Source organism: Doryrhamphus excisus, chromosome 16 (genome assembly GCF_030265055.1).
Source record: "Doryrhamphus excisus isolate RoL2022-K1 chromosome 16, RoL_Dexc_1.0, whole genome shotgun sequence".
Taxonomy (NCBI): Eukaryota; Metazoa; Chordata; class Actinopteri; order Syngnathiformes; family Syngnathidae; genus Doryrhamphus; species Doryrhamphus excisus.
In genome coordinates this window covers 6,022,226-6,044,843 of record NC_080481.1, presented here as the reverse complement: position 1 = coordinate 6,044,843, position 22,618 = coordinate 6,022,226, and the positions used below count along the sequence as shown (strand labels likewise).

Here is a 22,618-nt window from a genome sequence, read left to right as displayed (position 1 = left end):
ATCCTCCTGTATATCCCGTATATCCTCCCATCCCCTCCTGTATATCTTATACAGTGTATGTGTAAATACAGACCTTGTCCTTGTCCCTGTCTGTAGTACGGTCATGTTTTCCTCCACATGAGGGTGAAAAAACAAGGCTTGAATGCTGCGTGCTCAGCATAACCACACTACCGTGGAATGCTGGAAGTTTCCGTGATGAAATGCAACTTTCATTCCTTGCTCTGAGGCTGCGGTGGGTTCCTGTGGCGCGTCGCTACCTCCTTTTTGGAACGCTCCATCGGCAAACACGGAATGTTGGTTATTCATAGTCGCTTCCCACACGCAAACAGCACGTTTTTACGTTTCTTTTGGTAACATGGCTTCATTTCCATAATATTTAATCTTTATTCCAATCATTTCCCTCAACCTTTTTCCCCCAAATTACAACTCTCTTTGGTTTGTTTTTCCTAATATGACAACTTTAAAAATACAAACAGATCTCCAATAAAATGACATTATTTTTCCTCATAATATTACAAGTTTGTTTTCATAAAATTATAACATTTTCCTTGGTAGAATACAACTCTTTTTGTCTTAATATTTTAACCTCATTCTCATAAATACACTGCTTTTTTTTCTATTTCTGCTATGCACTGTATATACTGTATGTTTTATAATTGTCCAACTATGTCCATTTTCTAGTTTTGGAACATTTCGGTTTTAGAACATGGTTTCATTTTATTATTCAGTCTATTATAACTTTTTACCCAATCCATTTTTCAAAAAATCACAACTTTATTTTGTCTTTTTGTTTGTCATTCTATGACTTAGAAAAAACATGTTTTTTTTTAAATATTTAATCTCAGTACTATTAAAATGACAGTATTTTCCTGATAGTTTAGCACATTTATTCTTGTAAAATTGCAGTATTTTTTCACATTTTAATCCAACTTCTTTCAATAGCAGCTGGAAGTCCAATTTAGCCTGCAGTTCAATGCCAAAATCATCAGAGAGATGTAAAAATGTGAAAAGCACTGGTTAGTTGGGCCACTCTTATGCCAAGGTAGCACTGTATAAGACAATAAAAACAATACCTGCACTGCTCCAGTCTCTGGCAGGCCATGGAATCCGTGTTGAGTCAAACACAGCGTCTACCTTTGGTCTTGCTACTAGAGCCATCTGCCAGGGCTTTGAAGCTAACTTTACCAATCTAAATACTCTTTTCTTTCTCCATTTCCCATCAATATTTGTTGTAGCTTAATCGCGCGTCAAAAAATTGCCACGGGTCATTCACGCATTAACTTTGATATATATATATTTTTTTTATATAAAATATATTAAATTTATTATACAAATATTATATAAAAATTTTATATATTGTTGTAATGTTTATGCCCGTTTTTCAATTTTTTTAATTGCAAAAACACAAAAATGCAATAAGTTTTGGATTATTATAAAACAATTATTTTTATTTATCAAGTTCTTTATCAAGTTTTTCTATTTGTATTTTTAATTCATTTTGTTTAATGTTTTATGGCCTTTTTGTTTCATTTTAACATTGCAGCCGTTGATCCCCCCCCCACACACACACACTTTCTCCCTTTCAAAGAATTGTTATTTGAATGAAAACCCTCCTCGCTGAGCTCTTGTTCTCATCTGGGGGGGAGGGCTCCCATTGGTCGGGAGGCCAACTGTAGCCGCACCTCCGTGTCATGGTGAGCTCCCCGGCCCGGCATGTGATTGGCTGTGGTGGGGGGGAGGAGCCAGACGTGGTATAAAAACGCCGTCCCGCCTGTTGGCTTTCAGTACTGAGCGAAGTGTGTGTCCTCCGTGTGTGTCTGTGTGTTTTTAGTGTTTGTGTGTGTGTGAGCGAGACACGTCTGTCTGATTTGATTTTGGCTCCACCCCCCCACCCCCACCGCTTCCCCACTGGCTTCTGACTTCCACTGTTCAATCTCAGCCGTGACCCCGATAGGAGGCTTAATCATCATGGAGAATTTCACCCCCCCGTGCTTCTGTACGCCGTCCACGGACTGACGCTTCTTCCCCGAGAGTGGGTGAGGGAGGAAGGAAGGGAGGATAACGGCGGCGAGAGGAGGAAGAGGAGCGAGTACTTCAACACAGAGTGGTAAGCGTTTTTAACGGTGGAAGGGGGCAGGGGGAGGGGGCGTTGGAAACGTACAAAAGAGTGGCGAAAAGGACATGTGGGACCTTTATTGTCCTCTTTCAGAAACAACACACACACACACACACACTGGCCTTCTCACGCTCTAGACGTGACCACATACACCAACACAAACACATCAATACACTAATATAAAACTAATTTGGCATTTTTAGAAAATTTGTTTGGGGAAAAAGTTATTACTTCATTCCCCATAATATTGATTTTTCATTATATTCACTCCAACCAATACATTATGACTTTATTCCCATAAATTATAGTATTATGGGATTAAAATCATAGTATTGTGGAAATAAATTCATGATAATGGTAATAAAGTCAATATTTGGTGGAATACATTTATAACATGATAATACAGTCATAGTTTTATGGGAATAAAGTCATAATATTTGGTGGAATACATTTATAACATGATAATACAGTCATAATTTTATGGTAATAAAGTCATAATATAATAGTCATGAAAAGTAATTGAGTTGGAATTTGAGAAACAAAAATGGATGGATGGATGGAAAGAAATGGGTATACAAAAGGCTGAACAGCACAGGTCATAGCACAGAACCCTGTGGGATGCCATGACTGACCTCACATCAACACGAGGCAGTTAGTGTTTCCGTTTCAAATGAAAATGATTTCCGGAGGAGACTGAGGCCAGCAGGAACTCGGGAGCGCTTCAGCAAAGTGGATGCTAAAACGGCTAAGGCCTGGGGTAAGCTAATGTTAGCCTCTGTGTTTAGCCTCACTGGTGCTGTGAGCCAAGTAGTTTTTTGGTGCATTTCTCAAGGGCACTGCCCCATGCAGACGACCCAATGGTTCCAAGGGTCTATGTTGAATTTACAGTGAATACAGAGCCATCAAAAACATCCTCTTGAAACTTCCTCTCTTTCCCTCAGCGCCACCACCATGCCAGTGGAAACCCTGCGGCCCTCGGATGGCCGCCTGCCCAGGGCGCCCCTCACTTCGGCCATGCCCTTCAGGATACTCAACAAGGGGCCTGACTACTTTCGGTGCCAAGCTGAGTCGGCCGGGCGCAAGCTGAGCGCCGTGGAGCGCCTAGAGGCGGACAAGGTCAAGTACGTCAAGAGCCAGCAAGTGGCGCTCACTCGCCAGGCTCCCGTCAAGCCGCCCATCATCAGGAAACCCCTCGTGCCGCCGGCCATGACGCTGCAGTGTCATATGGGCACTCCCGTCGCCAGGAAGAGTCCATGGTGCCCATCCAGCGGGGACGGTAGCGGCGTGAGGAAAGTGGGAGAAAGAAGGGGACCCCCTCTCAACTTAGATATTTTGAACAATCTGATCAATAACATATGCGACGCCCCCCTTCCTTCCTCCCAGTCGTCCTCATCCACCTCTCCCTTGTCGTCGTCACCGTCGTCGGGGGCCAAGAGCATCGGCAGCAGCCTTTCGGTGGAGCAGGAGCAGAACCACCAACTCCTCAGCAACCTCAAACCGCTGAGCACCGCCACCTCCTCTTCAACCTCTTCCTGCACCTCCTCTCCACTCAACAGCAGCCTGAGGACCCCCCCAGCCGACCCCAGCCACCGCCCTCCCCCTGTTCCGGCACGGGCACCCCGCATCCTTGTCCCATCAGCTTACATTTCTCCGAACACCGTCATGGTGCGCAGGGTGGATGTTCGACCCCACGCTGAAATTAGGAAGCCCCAGATGCCCCCGCTCAGACTTCGACAGACTGCCCAGGGTCAAGTAGCACACCCCAAGGTGCCTCCGCCTGCCCCCCAGAACCCACCTCAACCCGACACCACCGCACAAACCACGGCCCCGCCTCCTTCTTACCTGCCCCCCAGCCCCATGCTAGTCCGCGCAAGCATGATCCCGCCCGCCTCCCCCGCCTTCACCCGCCTGTCCAACGCAAGCTCCAAAGGCTCGGCCCGTAAGCACCCTTCCTTGCACCGCTCCAAGTCGGACCTGAGCGACCGCTATTCGCGCGCCACGGCCGATCTGGAACGCTTCTTCAACTATTGCGGGCTGGACCCCGACGAGGTGGAGGGCATGGGCGGGGTGGAGCGCTTCACCCGAGCCAACTCAGACATCGTGTCCATCTCCAAGCTGCGCAGCGTCAGCACTCCCAGCTCCGAGTGCGGGGAAGAGGCGGAGCCAGGCCGACGGGACGATGAGGACGATGCCAGAGAGCGAGTCCCGTACGGCATCTCGGTCATTGAGAGGAACGCCCGAGTCATCAAGTGGCTCTATGGCATCCGCCAGGCGCAGGGCGTGAGCAGCGCAGGATGCTAACAGCGCAGGATGCTAACAGCGTCCTTTCAAGCTTGTAGACCGCCAACTGACTGGAAAGCTGTTTTGGATTTACGAGAAGAAGGGAAGACTTCATCTTTTGTGGCCTTTTCTTCCCTGGAAGACTTTCAAGCTGTCAGCTCAAGTCTGAAATCCACAATCGTACTTTGTATTTAATTCGTATTTGTAAGCAATACTCCAGAAAGGTACTCAAAGGTACTCTCATGTCTCAGGGTGCCTTCACATTTGTCAGGTTTCTTTACTCTGCCAGCACGCTTCCAACGCTTGCATCCCAAATGCGTTATTTGGATTTGTCAATGGGCCTCTAAAAGTATTTTTTGCAAGCTTTTTGTCAAAAAACAGCAGAATCTAAGAAGACTTCCATATTTCACCCAGCAATATGCAATATTTCATTTACACCTCAAAATAAGTCATGTAAGGTCTTTTCAAAGTATACTTTACTTAGTTAAAGTAAATACTTGGCTTTAATTGGTTTCTCCAATTATGTGCTTTCTTTACGGAAATGTTCTTTACTGTACAACCTTTGGTCACATGACAAAAATACCAGAGTGAATGCTAAAACAAGCACAACGGTATGCACCTTTTCTTTGGTCTGGACCAGAGTCCTGAGCCACAAGTGTGAACGCAGCCTACGTACGTATGTGTGTGTGTGTGTGTGTGTGCAGAGAGACACACACCGATGCTGTGAAAAGTCTGAAAAAAGTTAGCGTTTGAAGCACAAGACTGTCAATATATTTTGTGGGCATGCGACTTTGTGTATGTTGACACTTTGACCACTTAGCTTAGCGCCAACATGCTAGCACGGCGCGTCAACGCTTTGGGTGTTTGCCGTGGTGCTTTGCCCGAGCGGCTAGCATGCGTATTTTTACAGCCATGAAAAAGATGTCTCAGGAAGACGTGGTTGCCGTATAATATTTATTTGGAAAAGGAGTCTACTAAGTGCGATCAAGGATGGAAGTACTGTAAATGCACAAAGCCAGCAAGCGTCGGACCCCCCGGTGGTCCGCCATGGAGGACTGGAGACCAGACGGCCAAAGATGCAAAAAGGCTTTAAATGAAGTTGTGTTTGCACGCAGAATTAAAAACAATCACTTTGTCTGTGATGACTGTTATTTTATTGTGCTATTCTGTATTTTTATTGGCCCGCTGCTCATTCTAGAAAATATTCAAAGCAAAGTAAGAGAATAAACCTGTAATATTATGTCATTTTAGTAGCATAAAGTCTTACAGATGGGCCTTTTTTGAAATTGTGGATAAAAAAATGAATAAAGTTGTCAATTTTGAAAAATTATGATGTGCAAAATTTTCTATTATGGCATTATTAGTAGTCCTAATATTACAAGAAGAATATTTACAAGACAAAATTAAAAATAGTTTTTCAAGCTGTAATTTGAAAAGGAATTATGTCAAAATATTGAGAGAGAAAAAAACCTGAGTGCACACTACCAGTCAAACATATGGGGACACTTTATCATGTTATTGTATGGGAAGTTGTCTCTATACTTTTGAGCGGCACCATGTGTCCTCATCCATGTCCTCGCTTGATGCCATGATAAGCTGATTAAGACGCTAAGCCAGAAGGGATCACAGTGTTTTTGACGACACTGTGTGTATGTGTGTGTGTGCTTTCGATCCCGTGGGAAAGTGAGTGTGTCGTCAATGTTAGCATGTTAGCATGCTGTCAATAGGTTGTAGTTATCTCTGTCCATCTGTCTTTGTATCACCCTGCCGTCTTTGTTCATCTAAATCAGGGATGTTACCGTGTGTGATGACGGGGCCAATCCGAAGGCCGGGCGACCTATTCCATACGACAAAAATGCAGCAAGAATTTGATGTACCGACAACCTAATGGCCTCCAATTACCGCGTCATTTGCCTCAAAGGTCCTCTTCTAGCTTGCAGATGCAGGATTCAAAATGCAGCAAGGGATGATGGCTTTATGTTTAGTTAAACGTGTCACTTTTTTTGATTTTTTTTGGAGGGGGGGGGTGTTTTTTTCTCACGAGGAACAAATGTGTGAGTGTTTTTGTCACCTTGACATTTGAGGTTGCTTGAAGGAATGTCATTCATTACTCAAACTATTTTAAAAATGAATATCCTCTGGCAAAGGGCGGCACGGCGGTCGAGTGGTTAGCGCGCAGACCTCACAGCTAGGAGACTAGGGTTCAATTCCACCCTCGGCCATCACTGTGTGGAGTTTGCATGTTCTCCCTGTGCATGCGTGGGTTTTCTCCGGGTACTCCGGTTTCCTCCCACATTCTAAAAACATGCTAGGTTAATTGGCCACTCCAAATTGTCCATAGGTATGAATGTGAGTGTGAATGGTTGTTTGTCTATATGTGCCCTGTGATTGGCTGGCCACAAGTCCAGGGTGTACCCTGCCTCTCGCCCAAAGACAGCTGGGATAGGCTCCAGCACCCTCTGCGACCCTCGTGAGGAAAAAGCAGTAGAAAATGAATGAATGAATCCTCTGGCAAAAGCACACATGAATTCTTTCAACGCAGACAAAATGTCTTCAACATCAAAAACTGAATTGCACAAAATGTCACTTCCTCTTTTAACCGTATACACAAACACTCTCTCTCTCACACACACACACACACACACACTCTTCCTGTCTTTTCTGGTGTGAAAGACAAAACACACCCTTGACTTTTTCTACCAGTGGATGCTTTTACAGGTCTTTTTTAAGTAAACATGTTGGGTTTTAGGTTTTTTTTGACAGTTAAGTGACAGCCTTACCCTCCTCGCTGCTGAGGCTTCCTTGTTATCAAACAGGAAGAATCGGTCACAACATATCAAAAGTATGCGGACACTTAATCATATAATTATATGAGAAAGTGACTTTAAACCTTTGACTGGTACTGTGCAAACTTCCTGCCAAAAGTATGGGGACACTTTATCATGTTATGTGAAGGTGTTTCTAAACCTTTGAGTGGTACCATACTTGTCAAAAGTATTGGGACAATGTTATTCTATGAGAAGATGTCTCTAAACTTTTGACTGGTACAATACAAAGTGCCTCACAAAAGTATGAGGACACTTTATCATGTTATTTATTATATTATATATTATTATATGAGAAAGTGACTGGTACCAGTCAGACAGGAAGTAGCGGAGGTGGGCTTCCTGTCCCACTTAGCAACATAACGTGAAAAGAATGCGAATGCTAATGAAAGATTTAGCAGCAAAGAGTGCGACGTGCATGGTGACATCAATTTTTCATGCAAGCCCCAAGAGGTGTCCGATACGCATGTCTGTTTTTGTCGACTGTTTGTGTGTGTTGCTTGGTTTAGCATCTCTAATTGGCCGTAATTTAACGCCACATGAGCAAGCCGCATCCCAACCATCAGCACCCCAGAATACAGAAATAACTTGTAGAGATGTCCACAAAGTGTTACCATCACCAGACAAATGCTCTGTGGTTCATGGACAACGAGTTGCTAAGTCCGGCCCACGTCTTGCTTCATGGCAGCCATGTTTTTTAAGCAATCTTGCTTAAATTTGAGATACATGTGCTTGCCGGTCCGTAAAAGTGTGTACCAAATTTCGTACTAATTAAAGCAAACACTCTTTGAACTCTTAGAACTCTTTGAGTCAAGCCGACTTCTGGGGTTGAATAATATCCTTAATAATAATAATAATAATAATATCCTTTCCACTTGAACTGTCTCCAAGCTGATACCATCAGGGACTGGAGGACGTTTAACACCTGGTTTGGGCTCACAACACGACATCTTGAAAAGCAGAGAAAAGGTGTTAGCATGCTAAATGCTAAAAGTGACGGTTGCCTACCAGATTAGTTGATGGTGGATATTTGTCGTAGGCAAGTAAAGCGCGTTTTACTTTGTGGTGTATTTGGGGAAAGATGAGGCAAGGAGAGATGTTCAATCTTTCTCGCTCGGAAGCCACGTGAGCTTCCTCTTCGTTTTCCACTCCAGCACGCAACCAGAGAGCGTTTAGTTCCGTGCCCAAGACCACAAACACACACTGCAGACTTCATGGCTGCACACTTGGATTTGGGTACAAGTTGTACAAGTACAACATGTATCATTTATTCAGTATTTGTGTGCACATGAACGTGTGTGTGTGTGTTGCATATTTCATAAGTTTAGACATGCTGGCTTCAGCCTTAATGGAGACGTGCAAGATGTTTCCTGCTCACGTGTGCACACAAGATGGCATCTACGCAAATGAGCTGCCTTTTTTCCCCGCATAGCTTTGTTCCAACGCTAACTGCGAGGCTTCAGGGACATCACCTCACCAAAATAAAAGCTGAGCGCTAAGCTATTAGCTTTGCATGCAACTAAGCTAATGTTCGGGTGGGTGGGTGTCAATGGTGACGAGAATTGGGGGAACCCCATTTAACGCAACTATAATAAAGTAAAACCACACATCCTGTAACAAAGGCATAATCTAGTAAAACTATTCATCCTTGAATAAAACTACAATCTAGTAAAATTACTCATCCTTGAATAAACTACAATCTAGTAAAACTACTCATCCTTGAATAAAACTACAATCTAGTAAAACTACTCATCCTTGAATAAAACTACAAACAAGTAAAATTACTCATCCTTGAATAAAACTACAATCTAGTAAAACTACTCATCCTTGAATAAAACTACAATTTAGTAAAACTACTCATCCTTGAATAAAACTACAATCTAGTAAAACTACTCATCCTTGAATAAAACTACAATCTAGTAAAACTACTCATCCTTGAATAAAACTACAATTTAGTAAAACTACTCATCCTTGAATAAAACTACAATCTAGTAAAACTACTCATCCTTGAATAAAACTACAATCTAGTAAAACTACTCATCCTTGAATAAAACTACAATCTAGTAAAACTACTCATCCTTGAATAAAACTACAATCTAGTAAAACTGCTCATTCATTTGCTATTATTGGCTTACCTATATCTATTTTTTTATTTATTTATTTTTCACTCATTTTAATTACCCTACTAATTAGTAGGGTAGTATTAGTATACTTATTTAAATATTTTTTATTGCATGATTAATTGCTGAATTTATATTATTAGTATAGCCAAATCAATACTTTTTATTAATTAATATTATTGGCATATGTATTTCAATTATTTGTATAAATTCATTAATAGCTCATGTTTATGTTATTATATTTTGTATTAGTTCATGAGCTATATGATAGAATGTTTGCATTTTTTTTTACTAGTAACAAAAAATGTGGAGTTTGATGGTTTTTGGTGTTAATATTGCACGATGTTGCCCTCACCCTCCTTCCTCCTAACATTGTCTTGTGGTGGCGACCTACTTAGCTTCCTGCCTGGGAGCCAGCTTCTCTTTTGGAGAGAAGATGAAGCGAGCGGAGCGGCGTGATGACACATTATGCAAAACCTAGCATGATCACGCTAAGTGTCTGCCAGTGTCAATACTAAAGACAATGCCACTATGCCAATGCTAACATGCCAACGCATAACAGCACTAAGTGTTTATATAAGCTTATATCAGTCACTCTAGAATGTCTAGAACGTTAGCATGCAACATTTAGCATGGCAGAGATAAGTATCTTTATATGTTACTACTTATAAAAAATGCTACTATCCTAATGTTTCTACTTATGAAAACGGCTTGGATGTTAGCATCCAACATCTAGCATGGTAAAGCTAAGTGACTGCTTATATTCATACTTGTGAAAATGTCAAAAAATGGTAGCGTTAACATGCTAACACCTAACATGGTAGCACAAAGTGTTTGTACTTATGGAAATGGATAAAACGTTAGCATGCAACATTTACCATGCCAGAGCAAGTGTCTACATTTGTTAATACTTGAAAATATGAAAATGTACTACTATGCTATGGTTGAAATGCTTGAGCAAACATTCTAACACCTAACATGGTAGCACTAAGTGTTTACATAAGTTTCAACTCATGAAACTGGCTCAAATGTGGCTGTGCAAAGCCATACAAAACATAGCATGATAGCACTAAGTGTTTGCAAGAAAATGGCTAAATCTGCTACACGCTAACATTAGCATGCCAACACTGCATGGCAGCATCAAGTGTGTGAGTTTCTACTTGTGAGAATGGCTAAAATTTTTGCATCCAACATCTAGCATGGTAGACCTAAGTATCTGCATATGTTCATACTTATGAAAATGGCTAAATATGGTAGCGTTAACATATGCTAATATGGTAGCACGAAGTGTTTATAAGTGTTTTATAAGTTTCTACTCAAGAAAATGGCTAAACTGTTGCTAGATGCAAAACCTAGCATGATAGCGCTAAGTGTGTGCCGGTGTTAATACTAAAAAAAATGGCTAAAAATGCTCCTGTGCTAACATTAGCATCCCAACACTGCATGACAGCATGAAGAATTTATATAAGTTCTACTTGTGAGAATGGATAAAATGTTAGCATCCAACATCTAGCATGGTAGAGCAAAATGTTTGTGTATGTTCATACTTATAAAAATGGCAAAAAAATGGTAGCATTAGCATGGCAACACTTTGCATGGTAGCAGTGTTTATATAAGCTTGTATTTATAAAAATGGCTAAAACGTTAGCATGCAAGGTCAGAGCTAAGTGTCTTCCTATGTTAATATTGATGAAAGTGTCAAAAAATGTTACGAAGCTAATGCTACTCATGGAAATGGCTAAACTGTTGCTATGCTAATGTTAGCATGTCAACACCTTACATGACAGCACTCAGTGTTTACATACGTTTCTACTAACCATACTTATGTTGTACTTACATTGTGTTGCGGGATGTGGGGCATCCTGCCCCCCGGCTGTTGTTACCACGGCGACCCTCCTCTGTCTCCATCAGCACCAATCAAATACAGATGAGAGGAGTGTGTGTGTGTGTCTAGGAGGCATGCGGCGGAATGTCATGTGGTATTACGTAAAGACAGTGTATTTGTGTTGTTTTGTGTCACGATGGCCTACTTCAAAGGTCTGAAAAGGCCTTGGAGCTTGTCTGGAGTGTCTCATGTAGCTGTAACCCCCCCCCCCCCCCCAAAACACACACACACAAAGACGAGAGTGTTTTACGTTTACTCTTTTAGCAGCCTTTGATGAAGAGCTCTGTGCCCCCAGGGGCATCCCACCTTACACAGATGACTGCTTGCTGCTCATTTTCATGGTCACATGTTGTTAGCATGCTAATGTGAAGCCAATATAACAAATACACCAATCTTGTTCTAAAAAAAAGATACTTTTTGTTTCCTTCTGTCGCTGTGAAGCAAGGGATATTTTTAGAATTTGCTTTCTTGCATATTAAGAGCTTCTCTGCAAGGAGCTTTGCATAAACGACGAAAACAGCCAGACCCAAACGGGAAATTAGCATATTCTACTTCATTTTGTACCACCAATATTTAGGATGCACATCCTGGAAGCTATAAACCTTTGAAACACCCTCAACCACAAACATAACCTAAACCCACAATTGGATCCTGCCCCTGCATCCAAGCCGTAAAACCAATAATCTGCTGCATTGTTGATCCAGAACTGGGTCACTTGAAGTATGTGGTGAAAAATCCGGCCAGGCTGTTGGGAGAGAAAATCCGAAAGACAGAAAAAGCCAGCAAAGTCTTTGATGGGCAAAAAACGCCAAGCATTGGTGTGACGCTGCTATCAGGGAAGTGTCTGCTACCATGGAGATCTGGCACCAGTGATAAAGGACACAAACTCGTCGTGGGGCTCCAGTAGGACAGGAAGGAGATAATACGCCTCTTCCTCCTTTTCCCTTTTCCTCTTCACACCCTAAAGCCTTGCTCACATCCTCATCCTCACCGGCCACAGCAATCTTTGGATTGGCTGACATTCTAACATGCTAACATTGTTTTTACACTGTTAACATTTGAACATGCTAACATTGTTTTCACAGAGCCAACATTATAACATACGCTAGCAGTGTTATAACACAGCTAACAGTGTTTTCACACTGCTCACATTCGAACATGCTAAACATGCTAACAGTGTTTTGGTAATGGTAATTTGAACATTAATCAGGTTACAATTGAATACATCACATAATCAATTCACAGTTCCACATGTCCAAAAGGAGTAGGAAGAAGCTAAGCTTATTGTATCCCACCCCCATCTATTACTTTTTTACACGGCTAACATTTGAACCTAATGACAGTTCTTCACACACTTTTTTTTTTTTTTTACTTTTTGTGTAATTAAAAGCCTATTTCCTCTCTTCCTCTCAAGCTGCCTGCTGTGATTGCCTCATTGACATGGAAGTAGGCGTTATTGCCTCATCACGTGCGCCCTCAAGCTAGAAGAAATGTCGAAAGGCGAAACAGTGTTAACTGCTTCTTCTCATTTTAACGCACCCCCCCCCCCCAGTTCATTTCTGCTTGTTTATGCTTCTATTTTAGTCTAGCATTTTTTCCGCTCTGATAGACGCTGTGCCCCAAATAAATGCTGGATGTGTTGGCGCCTTGGACCGAATAAAAATGTAAACTCCATTGGAGCAAAAGTGGATTCATTTCATATGGGATAAACCTAAAATACAGTCATAATGTAGTCAAATACTATTTTTAGGTAAGTATTTTGTGAAAAGATGATGTAAAACATAAGGTGTCCCCCATAATGTGTGATGAATAATAGCAATGATTACATGCAGCACTAGCTTCATATCATCATAACACTTTTAGAAGCATTTTAGCAATTTAGGAGCGTTCGGAACAATAACATAACTACCACAAGCCTTTGATCAAAGAGGTTCAGAAAAAAAGAGGCCTTTATGATGACATGACAGTTGAGAACAAGCATAGACTCACCACAAGATGCCATCTTGTGGTGAGTCGTAAACCTGCAGCACAGTAAATCGCAACAAAAAAACACAACGAAATTTGGCGATTGGTATGACATGACAAAGATTAAAGATTTACACTTCATAATGTATTTATTGAGACTGAGTGGTCCGGAGTGTTTATTTAGTTTCGTCTTTGTCGCTGTTGTGATTGGGCCCAACTAGGAACCAACGTTCACTGCTTTGTTTCCCAGGCGGAAGGTGAAGTTGAGCAAAGCAAAATGGCGAGCCAAGAGGAGTCTGTGCGGGACTTTATCAACGTTACTGGCGTCGACGAGGAGAGGGCCCGCTTTTTCTTAGAGTCCACTAGTTGGAATTTGCAGGTACTGCTTGTGTCGCCTGTGAGTCGGCGGTATTTGCGGGGATGTGGAGGTATTAGCTCACACACAGCACCGCCAATCAGTTAGCCTGCCCGGCTATCGTTAGCATGTGTTGCCGGCAATTTATGCAAGTCACTGGCTGACAATAGCCGAGAACTCCCTTTGCTATGGGCGGACCAAAGGGCAGAGATGTCGATGTTGACAAGAACGGCTGACACAATGTGGCACCTTATTTGGAAAACACACATACGCGTTGAATGATGGACGGGGCGCCTAGCTAGCTGTAGCCGTGAGCCCGATGCCGCCTTGCTACTTTGAACATGAGCTTCCAATCATGACAGCATTTCATGTCCCGATGGCATGAAACAAAAAGCTGCTTAAAAATGAAAAGAAACACTCTTCACTCGCAGTATTTTGTACACAAATGTCCCGCGCTAAGAAGTGAGCAGACAACACACAAAAATTTGTTGTCAATGATTCAAACTTTACAGCAAAATGACGCCATGTTTGCCCACTTGTTGCTAGGCAGAGTCACAGTTAGGCATAGCAACAACGTTGGGAATTGTTTATATCTCACGTCTTCCTCCTGAGTTATGTTTGGTGTCCGCCAGTGATAGCGATTTCGCAAAGTTTAGCTACGAGTACATGAGCTAAGATCGAATGTATACTACATCAAGCATACAATGACGCTCACTTCTCTGAGACTGCTTTTGTGCATGTGCTACGTACATGTGTAGTATGTGTATACCTATGTGTTTCTCTAACGTGTATACCTGACACGTGTAGTACACCTGACAAGTACATCATGTGTATACCTGGCATATATGTGTATACCAGACACATATACCTGACATGTATAGTACATGTATACCTGACATGACATATATCATGTGTATACCTGGTGTATATATATATGTATAATACGTGTGTACCTGACAGTGTGTGTATAGCAGTGAGGGCCACCTAGTGCAAACTACTAAAATAACATTATTTTTCCTCCTAATATTAATAGTTTATTGTGGAAAAGCTGCAACCTTTTTTGTTAGAATTTGACGTAGTAGGTTGATTTAATAAAATGGCAGCTTCCTTTTCATTGCTGCTGTTTTTTTTCTCCTCAACTATTTCAACTTTCTTCTTGTAAAATGTCTACTCGTATTCTGACTTTTTTACCATAATATTTTGATTGTATTCTTATAACGTTGTCTGCAAACAAATTTTTCAAAAAATTAAAATAATTGTATTTCATAATATTACAATTTAAAGCCTTTTTTTATGCTACGAAAAAGAGAATTTTTTTTCTCATAAAATTGCACCCTTTTCCCTTTTAAATTACAACAATTATTTCTCTATATTCTTGTCAAAACTTTCTCCCAACTATTTCAATTTTCATTGTGCAAAAATTACAACTTCGTTTTGGTTTTTATTTTGTTATAATTTTATGAAATGCCTTTCTTTAATATTTTGCCTCTGTGCTACTAAAATGATATTATTCTTTTTTTTCTTGTTATATAATATTATTAGACTGGCCCCCGGCCTGCACTTTGGCCACCCCTGGTGTGACAGCCATGAGCACCGTTTGTTTTATTTGGTTTCAACACAAATGTAACCACCATTTTCATGCATTTTCATTGTAGTTGGGATTTATTCGGTGCAATGTGTTCTATAGGTAAGATGCTGGGGACTGCTGCTGCGATTGGTGGTGTCATACTTTTTGCTATTTGGAGCGAGTTGCATCGAGTCTCTCGAAGGGAATAACTTCCATGTGTATTCATTTGACCGCTAATCTCTTCTTCCGTGTTGGACAGCTTGCTCTTGGTAGTTTCTTTGAGGACGGACCTGATGATGACGACATTGTGACTCTGCCTCAACCTGAAGGCGGCTCCTCTGTGTCCAGATCTACCGGTCCAAGGTATAATGCAATTTAAAATAATGGGTCAGTTCTGGGAGGAGCTTTTTCCAATGTTGATAAATACATTTCATACATTCATGTTCCTGATACTACATGATGGAGTACCTTTTTGCATGAGAACGGAATGTGATGTTTGTTTCCTTCATCAGCTCTCAGCACAGAGTGACGTCCTTCAGGGACTTCATGCACGAGGCTGAAGATGAAAGTGACGAGGAGGAAGGTCAGAGGTAAGATGGATCATCCCACAGACTTGTGCAGCCTCTTCTCCTCCCTATCTCCGCGGGGATCCCCGTTTGGTCAGCGTACGGAAGGAGGCGTGTGGCTCACCGCTACAGCCTTGTCCTAAGTGTAAACAACGGAGCTGAGAATGAATGTGCACACTTAAAAATAAAAATAAACATGGCGGAAATAATGGAGGTACTTTATCGAGCTGCCACCCGGGCAGCGCCATGTTGAAACAAGAGTCCTCTGGTCTGTATCGATATGAACGATAATGCTTGTTTGTGATATCATGCTAAAAATAAGTTTTGATATCTGGATATATTGACATGTGCTTGCATGTTTGTTTTCCTCCTCTCTCCACCAAACGGGCTGCCTGACACAAGAGTTCACTCTGTGCATGTGTCTCAACACAGTGTTGGTTCTATAGCAGAATGAATGAATGGAGGGAGTGAACCCTCCTGTTAGTCATTCAGTCTCTGTCCCAGTGGGGAGAGGCTGTGTGTGTGTGGAATACTTTACACGATGGAATACTTTCTTGGTTATGGTTATTTTGTGTCTAAATTAAGTTAGTGAGAACCACGCATGCACATCGGTGATCGTAACGCCACGGTGATACCCACATGTCCAGGTTTTTTGCGGGGGGATCTGAGCGCAGCGGGCAGCAAATTGTGGGGCCTCCTAAGAAGAAGAGTCCCAATGAGGTGGTGGAGGATCTGTTTAAAGGAGCCAAGGAGCACGGAGCTGTGCCCCTGGACCGCAGTGGGAGGGGCCCAGGGGAATCCAGCAAAGCTAAAGTAAGAGGAGAGAACACCATTATCTGTGCTTTGAATGAAATACCGCCCTGACGTTCTGTCTGCTCCTCTCAGGCCTTCGATGGGGGTGGATATAGGCTGGGAGCAGCTCCTGAAGAGGAGTCCGCATATGTTTCTGGCGGGAGACGTGACGCCAGCACAGGACAACAGGACGTGAGTTGTTCCACCCATCAAATACTTCCATCACAAAATTAGACTTCACATAGAAAATTCAACTTTACAAAAATAAAATCACACATTTCTGTGATATATAGGGTTTACTTTTGGAAATAAATGAAAACTGTTCAAGGAAAAGTACTTTTTAAATGTCTCTCAATAGAAATTGAGAGCTTTGCCCTCTGGCTCAGCTCACTCTTCACCATGACGGTCTGGTACGGCGACCGCATGACTGCAATGATCCGCCTGTCGACTTCACGTTCCCACCTTCCCTCACTCATGAACACAACTTTGATGCCTTGGCTGTGCCTAAAAATTGTGTCCATGAAAATGATGAACAGAATGGCTGTTGAATATCCATACATGATATACTATATTCTGTGAGAAGTGTGAAGTTTCATTAAAAAAAACGTACAGAAAAATAGCCGCTAAAATATAATAGTTCATTGTCTCCTTGAAATAAATGTAGACAAAGTCAAATATAATCCTATCGCCATACCAAAAGCACCACAGAGCAACATGAAATAAAGTTGATTTTAAATGTTAGCAGCAAACCAACCCAAAAATACTTCAGAACCTCATAGGAGAGTAAAAAAGACCTTTTAGAACTACAAAATAAACGTCATTCTTAGGTTGTTCATATGAAATTGGATTTGAATATTTCATCTCCGCTGGCGCCTCTCAAAGTCCAGACAGCATCATAATTACATCCAGTTACTACGTCTTTGGTTATCATACATCCTTCTTCCATCACACCTTCTGACACGCTGACAGCTAAGTGTGTCTGTGTTAGGTACATGTGGTGTTGAAGCTGTGGAAGACAGGCTTCAGTCTGGACGACGGCGAGCTGAGAAACTACAACGACCCTGGCAACGCTCACTTCCTCGAGGCCATCCGCAGGGGGTAATTATTCCCCCGCCAGCTATTCCATCACCTCTATCACGATGATGATTATTTTGGTTTTCCACTGCAGGGAGATTCCCTTAGAGCTTAGGCAGCGTTCTCGTGGGGGGCAGGTCAACCTGGACATGGAGGACCACAGGGACGAGGACTTCAGCAAGCCCAAGTTGGCCTTCAAAGCCTTTGGAGGGGAGGGACAGAAACTGGGAAGGTGAGCCAAGCGTCTTGCTCAAGGACACACCCGCAGTGAAAGGGGTGGAGGAAGCTGGGTTCCAACCTCAAACCCTGCACCTCCAGTGATTCATTTAAAATGGCCATATTTCTCTGCTAAGTTGAATAAAATAACCCTCTCTCTCTCCCAGTGCCACCCCGGAGTTGGTCTCAGCTCCCGCCACCTCTCAGCAGGACCAGGCGGCCAACGAAGCCCAGGCCAGTGCCAGTGTGAGCCTGGACACCTCTCAGCCCCTCACAAACATTCAGATCCGACTGGCGGACGGCGGCAGGCTGGTTCACAAGTTCAACCATAGCCACAGGTGACTCAACCCAACCCCCAATGCCGTAAAGGTTACTTTCCCTCTTTGGATGAAGATCGCTAATAATTGGAGGAGACATGCATCACTAAAAATGATCAAATGAATAAATGCAAACAATACACTCAAGTAATGGATACAAAAATATCCATTAATTTTCTACCGCTTATGAGCTGGGGGCAGCAACCTAAAGACGGGGAAGCCCTGACTTCCCTCTCCTCCTGGCGGATCCCATGGCGTTCCCACACCACGAGAGAGGCGTACGGTCATGTAAAAAACCATGAGACCAGCCTTATTTCTCGCTTATTTGAATGCCTGGTACTGGTACAACTGAAAGTAGCATTGTTTGGACAAATATCACATAATCTCCATGTTTTTGGCAGTACACTGCTATAACTATTGATGGAAGAACTAAAGTCATTTTAGTTATGAAGAAGAAAAGCATGGAAGTTGCTAGATGTCAGCTCTTGAATGAAACTCTTAGGAGCTGTTTTTGTTCTGATCATTATATCTGTCCGATCAAATGTACCTTTAGTTGTACCAGCCATTCAAATGGATCAATAAATTGAAGAAACAATCATGTTTTCCATGACTGTATGTTTTACAGCTGTAAAAGCCCTCACCATACACTTTAAACACTTTGCTCATACTGGCATGAATTTGTAACCATCATCCTACAAGGTCGGACACAAGAAATTCTTAAGCGACTCATGCATGTTTCACTCCTGTGATCGTCCTGGCGCCGTTCCGCTGTACTAGAGTGTTTTTGGATCCTTGTCAAAACACATACAGTTGTGCCCAAAAGTTTACACACCTGCAGAATTTAAGATTTGTTGGCCTTTTCTCAGAAAATATGAATGATAAAACAAAAACCTTTCTGTCACTCATGGTTAGTGGTTGTGTGAAGACATTTATTGGAGAAAATACTTTTTAAATCATAGTGACAACAGAAACTTCAAAAAAAGACCCTGTCCAAAAGTTTACACACCCTGGTGGTTTTGGCCTGATAACATGAACCCAAGTTGACACAAATGGGTTTGAATGGTCCCTAAAGGTGACCTGTGATGTATGGGCTTGGAATCAATGTGTGTGTAGAAAGGTTTAGAGCTGCGTTGAAGTTTCTAGTTTCTGTGACATGGGGAAAGCAAAAGAATTGTCAAAGGACTTGCGAAACAAGGTAACCCAAGCGTATAAAACAGGAAAAGGATATAAAAAGATATCCAAGGAATTGAAGAGGCCAGTAAGCAGTGTTGGAACTCAAATCAAGAAGTGGAGAGAGAGGGATTCTGTTGAAACAAAACCATGGTCAGGCAAACCAACTAAAACTTCTGCACCAACTGCAAGGAATCTCAGGAATAGTTTGAGATGCAAAGAAAAACCCTCAGATAACTTCAGCTGAAATACAGGACTTTCAGAAAAAATTGGAGTGGATGTTTCCAGATCCACAATAATGACACACTTGAAGAAACATGGGCAGCATGGGCGGGTCGCCAGAAGAGAGCCACTTCTATGCAAATACCACAAAATATCCCGCTTAGCCTATGCCAGACAACAAAGAGACAAGCCTCAACTTCTGGAACAAAGTCATTTGGAGTGATGTTTTGTGAGCTACAAAGGCACAGGAAAATGGGTCAAAATTGATGGAAGGTTGAATGCAGAATGTTATCAGAAAATACTGGAAGAAAATCTACACTCATCAGCCCAGAAGCTGCACATAGGACGTTCTTGGACGTTCTTGGACATTCTTGGACCTGCCATTGACTCCAGCAGAAGAAAGCCAAGGGTTTAAACCGACCATCTCCGTCTCCTGACCTCCATGTCATTGTTCAGTTCATGCAAGACAGCCCAAGAATTTCTAGGACCTGGAGGCTTTTTGCCAAGAAGAATGGGCAGTTTTACCATCCGAGAAAATGAAGATCCTCATCCACAACTTCCACAAAAGACTTCAAGCTGTTGTGTAAACTTTTGGCTAGGGTCATTTTTGAAGCCTCTGTTGTCGTCATGATTTTAAAAAGAGTAAAATAACCACTCACCATGAGTGACAGAAAGGTTTTTGTTTTGTTTTATTTTCTGAGAAAAGGCAAAAAAATCTGCAGAGGTTGTAAACTTTTGGGCACAACTAGCTGCAGTACTATACACCAGTGATTTTCAACCACTGTGCCGCAGCACACTAGTGTACCTTGAGAAACCGTCAGGTGTGCTGTGAGGAATTATCCAATATCATTTTTTATAGTTAACATTGATTAATCATCATTTGCAAATATTATGTCAATAGCCATGAATTTATGGACCCAAATATTCCAATTGCATTTGGTATATTTGCTCAAACGGAAAGAATTGAACAGGGATGGAATATTCCTTTCCCCAATCCAATTCAGGTATCTTGTACCCGCTCAAACGGAAATTTGTCATGGTGCCTTCTTCTTCATGGTGTTTTTCTTCTTCTGTTGTTTATTGGCGGTTGGCAAGCAGCTTTCGTGTGCATTGCCGCCATCTCTGAAACAGAATCTAAACCCTTCTATACTTTATTCACAAGTCCAGTTTTATTAAAAAAGAAAATATATATCTATATAAAACATGTCTTGAGTTTAATTATAAAATATTAGCAAGATTGAATTTGATCTTTTCCTGTTTAAATTTATCCCGGGTGCGTTCTTTCAGCGCATGCTCAGATATGACGTAACACGCAGATCCAGACGTTCTTCAGTTTTAAAAATGGAGGCCAGCAATCGGCACTGGACTAAGCAAAGTTTGTTTTTGATCCAAACTAAATTTCAAGACTGGACAGACGAAAAACTGGCAATACGGAGTTATTCCAACAAGTGAAAGAAAAACTTGGGGAAGCCGGTATCATGTGATGTTGATTACGTTTTACTGGGCATGCCTTATTGACTATTCTGTTTGATTTTCACGGTGCATGTAGAAAAGAGATTGGATTATTCCTTTGCATGGATACCATTGTTTCCCCGAAAGGTCATTTGGAAAGAGAAAACTTGTCATGTAAACATGGCTACTGTCAAGTGTCTGTGGTGTAAAGACTGGCAGAGCAATGTAATATTGGTTCGTGTGGCAACACCTACCTTGTTCCTCCGATAGACTTTTTGATGCACGTGTGAGGTCGTGGTGACATTTTGTAACATTTTTGGTTAGTGGTGTGCCACAAGATTTTTCCAATGTAAAAAACGTGCCGTGGCTCAAAAAAGGTTGAAAAACACTGCTCTACAGTACTACATTAAGTTGAAATGGCAGCGCTATGGTGCCTAACGGGAAGACAGTGGATACACTTCATCCAAAGAAGACGTTATCCTTCAGAAACTTAAATTCGCTTTGCATCAAATCTCTCCTGTCGTGTCATTACCAGGGTGTCAGACCTGCGGCAATTCGTGGTGGCAGCCCGGCCTGCCATGGCTGCCCGGGAGTTTGTCCTGATGACCACCTTCCCCAACAAGGAGCTGTCGGACGAGAGCCAGACACTGCAGCAGGCCAACCTCCTCAACGCCGTCATCGTGCAGCGGCTACAATGAGGACCCCCTGGAGTCACGGACTTGTGTTGGGACCTCTTCATTTCTGATTGATCCGGGTGTTTTTGCAGTGAATGATGACGGTGGTCCAAGACACGTCCGCTTGTACCCCACATCATTCCCTTTTTCTCTGGTGACAGCACAAGAAGTCCTCCATGAGTTTTGTTCATCTGAAGATGGATCAGATGGGTTTCCGGTGCAGTCGGGATGATCCCAGCTTCATTTTTGCATTATTGTTTTCTTGACCGACTGATCATGATGAATGATTAGTGGCTAACCATACAATATGTAATAGATTATAAAGATAGGTGGTGGACATCCTCTCTGCATCCTGGGGCCACAAGGGAACCCGTTTGGACCTTTAGGGAATAAATGATCAATGTGTGAGGAGGCCGGTGCGCGCTCGTAAAACACAACTATTCGATACGATTCTACGCTTATGTTTGTTGATGTAGACATGGATCTCACATTATAATAAAGAAGCCAGTTGTACACAAGTGTCATTCCTAAAGCATTTAAAGAGCACAGCATATCCCCAAGCACCCGACTGCAGCAGACGTTCAGGTGCAAAAAAAACATTTTGTAAACATGTACGTGGATGTTCATTTTGCAAAGTAAGGCCATTTTATTTAAAAAGTCCCATTTTATATGTAGTTAGAAATCCTCCAGTTTTGCTGGCGACTGGTCTGACTTTGTTGGATGGTCCTTGAACGCAACATCTCCCACAGTATTTTTAACCGTTTTCTTTCACCTTAGATATAAGGTTCAATTAGATATAAGGTATGCTTTGCTGGTGTGTTTTGGATCTTTCTGGGTCTGCTAATACTATTTACTATTCATGCAAAGCTGTCCTTGCCATGGATGGGCAGGGCACATAGACAAACAACCAGTTACACTCACATTCATACCTATGGACAATTTAGAGTCACCAATTAACCTAACATGCATGTTTTGGGAATGGGGAGGAAAGTGGAGTACTCGGAGAAAACTCAACGCACTCA

General features: G+C 42.2%; 2 protein-coding genes across 2 annotated transcripts; both read left to right on the top strand.

The window, feature by feature from the left end:
• Window positions 1-1,458: 1,458 nt before the first annotated feature.
• On the top strand, window positions 1,459-6,013 carry wu:fa11c10 (protein FAM110B). The gene is made up of 2 exons (XM_058051495.1): window positions 1,459-2,107; window positions 3,058-6,013. The coding sequence occupies exon 2, from the start codon at window positions 3,068-3,070 to the stop codon at window positions 4,415-4,417; it is 1,350 nt and encodes a 449-aa protein (XP_057907478.1). The 5' UTR covers window positions 1,459-2,107; window positions 3,058-3,067; the 3' UTR covers window positions 4,418-6,013.
• A 7,388-nt stretch (window positions 6,014-13,401) lies between these two features.
• nsfl1c (NSFL1 (p97) cofactor (p47)) lies at window positions 13,402-22,119 on the top strand. The gene is made up of 9 exons (XM_058051156.1): window positions 13,402-13,570; window positions 15,373-15,476; window positions 15,626-15,703; window positions 16,327-16,492; window positions 16,565-16,663; window positions 17,460-17,569; window positions 17,640-17,777; window positions 17,929-18,099; window positions 21,458-22,119. The coding sequence occupies exons 1-9, from the start codon at window positions 13,469-13,471 to the stop codon at window positions 21,618-21,620; spliced, it is 1,131 nt and encodes a 376-aa protein (XP_057907139.1). The 5' UTR covers window positions 13,402-13,468; the 3' UTR covers window positions 21,621-22,119.
• Window positions 22,120-22,618: the final 499 nt, after the last annotated feature.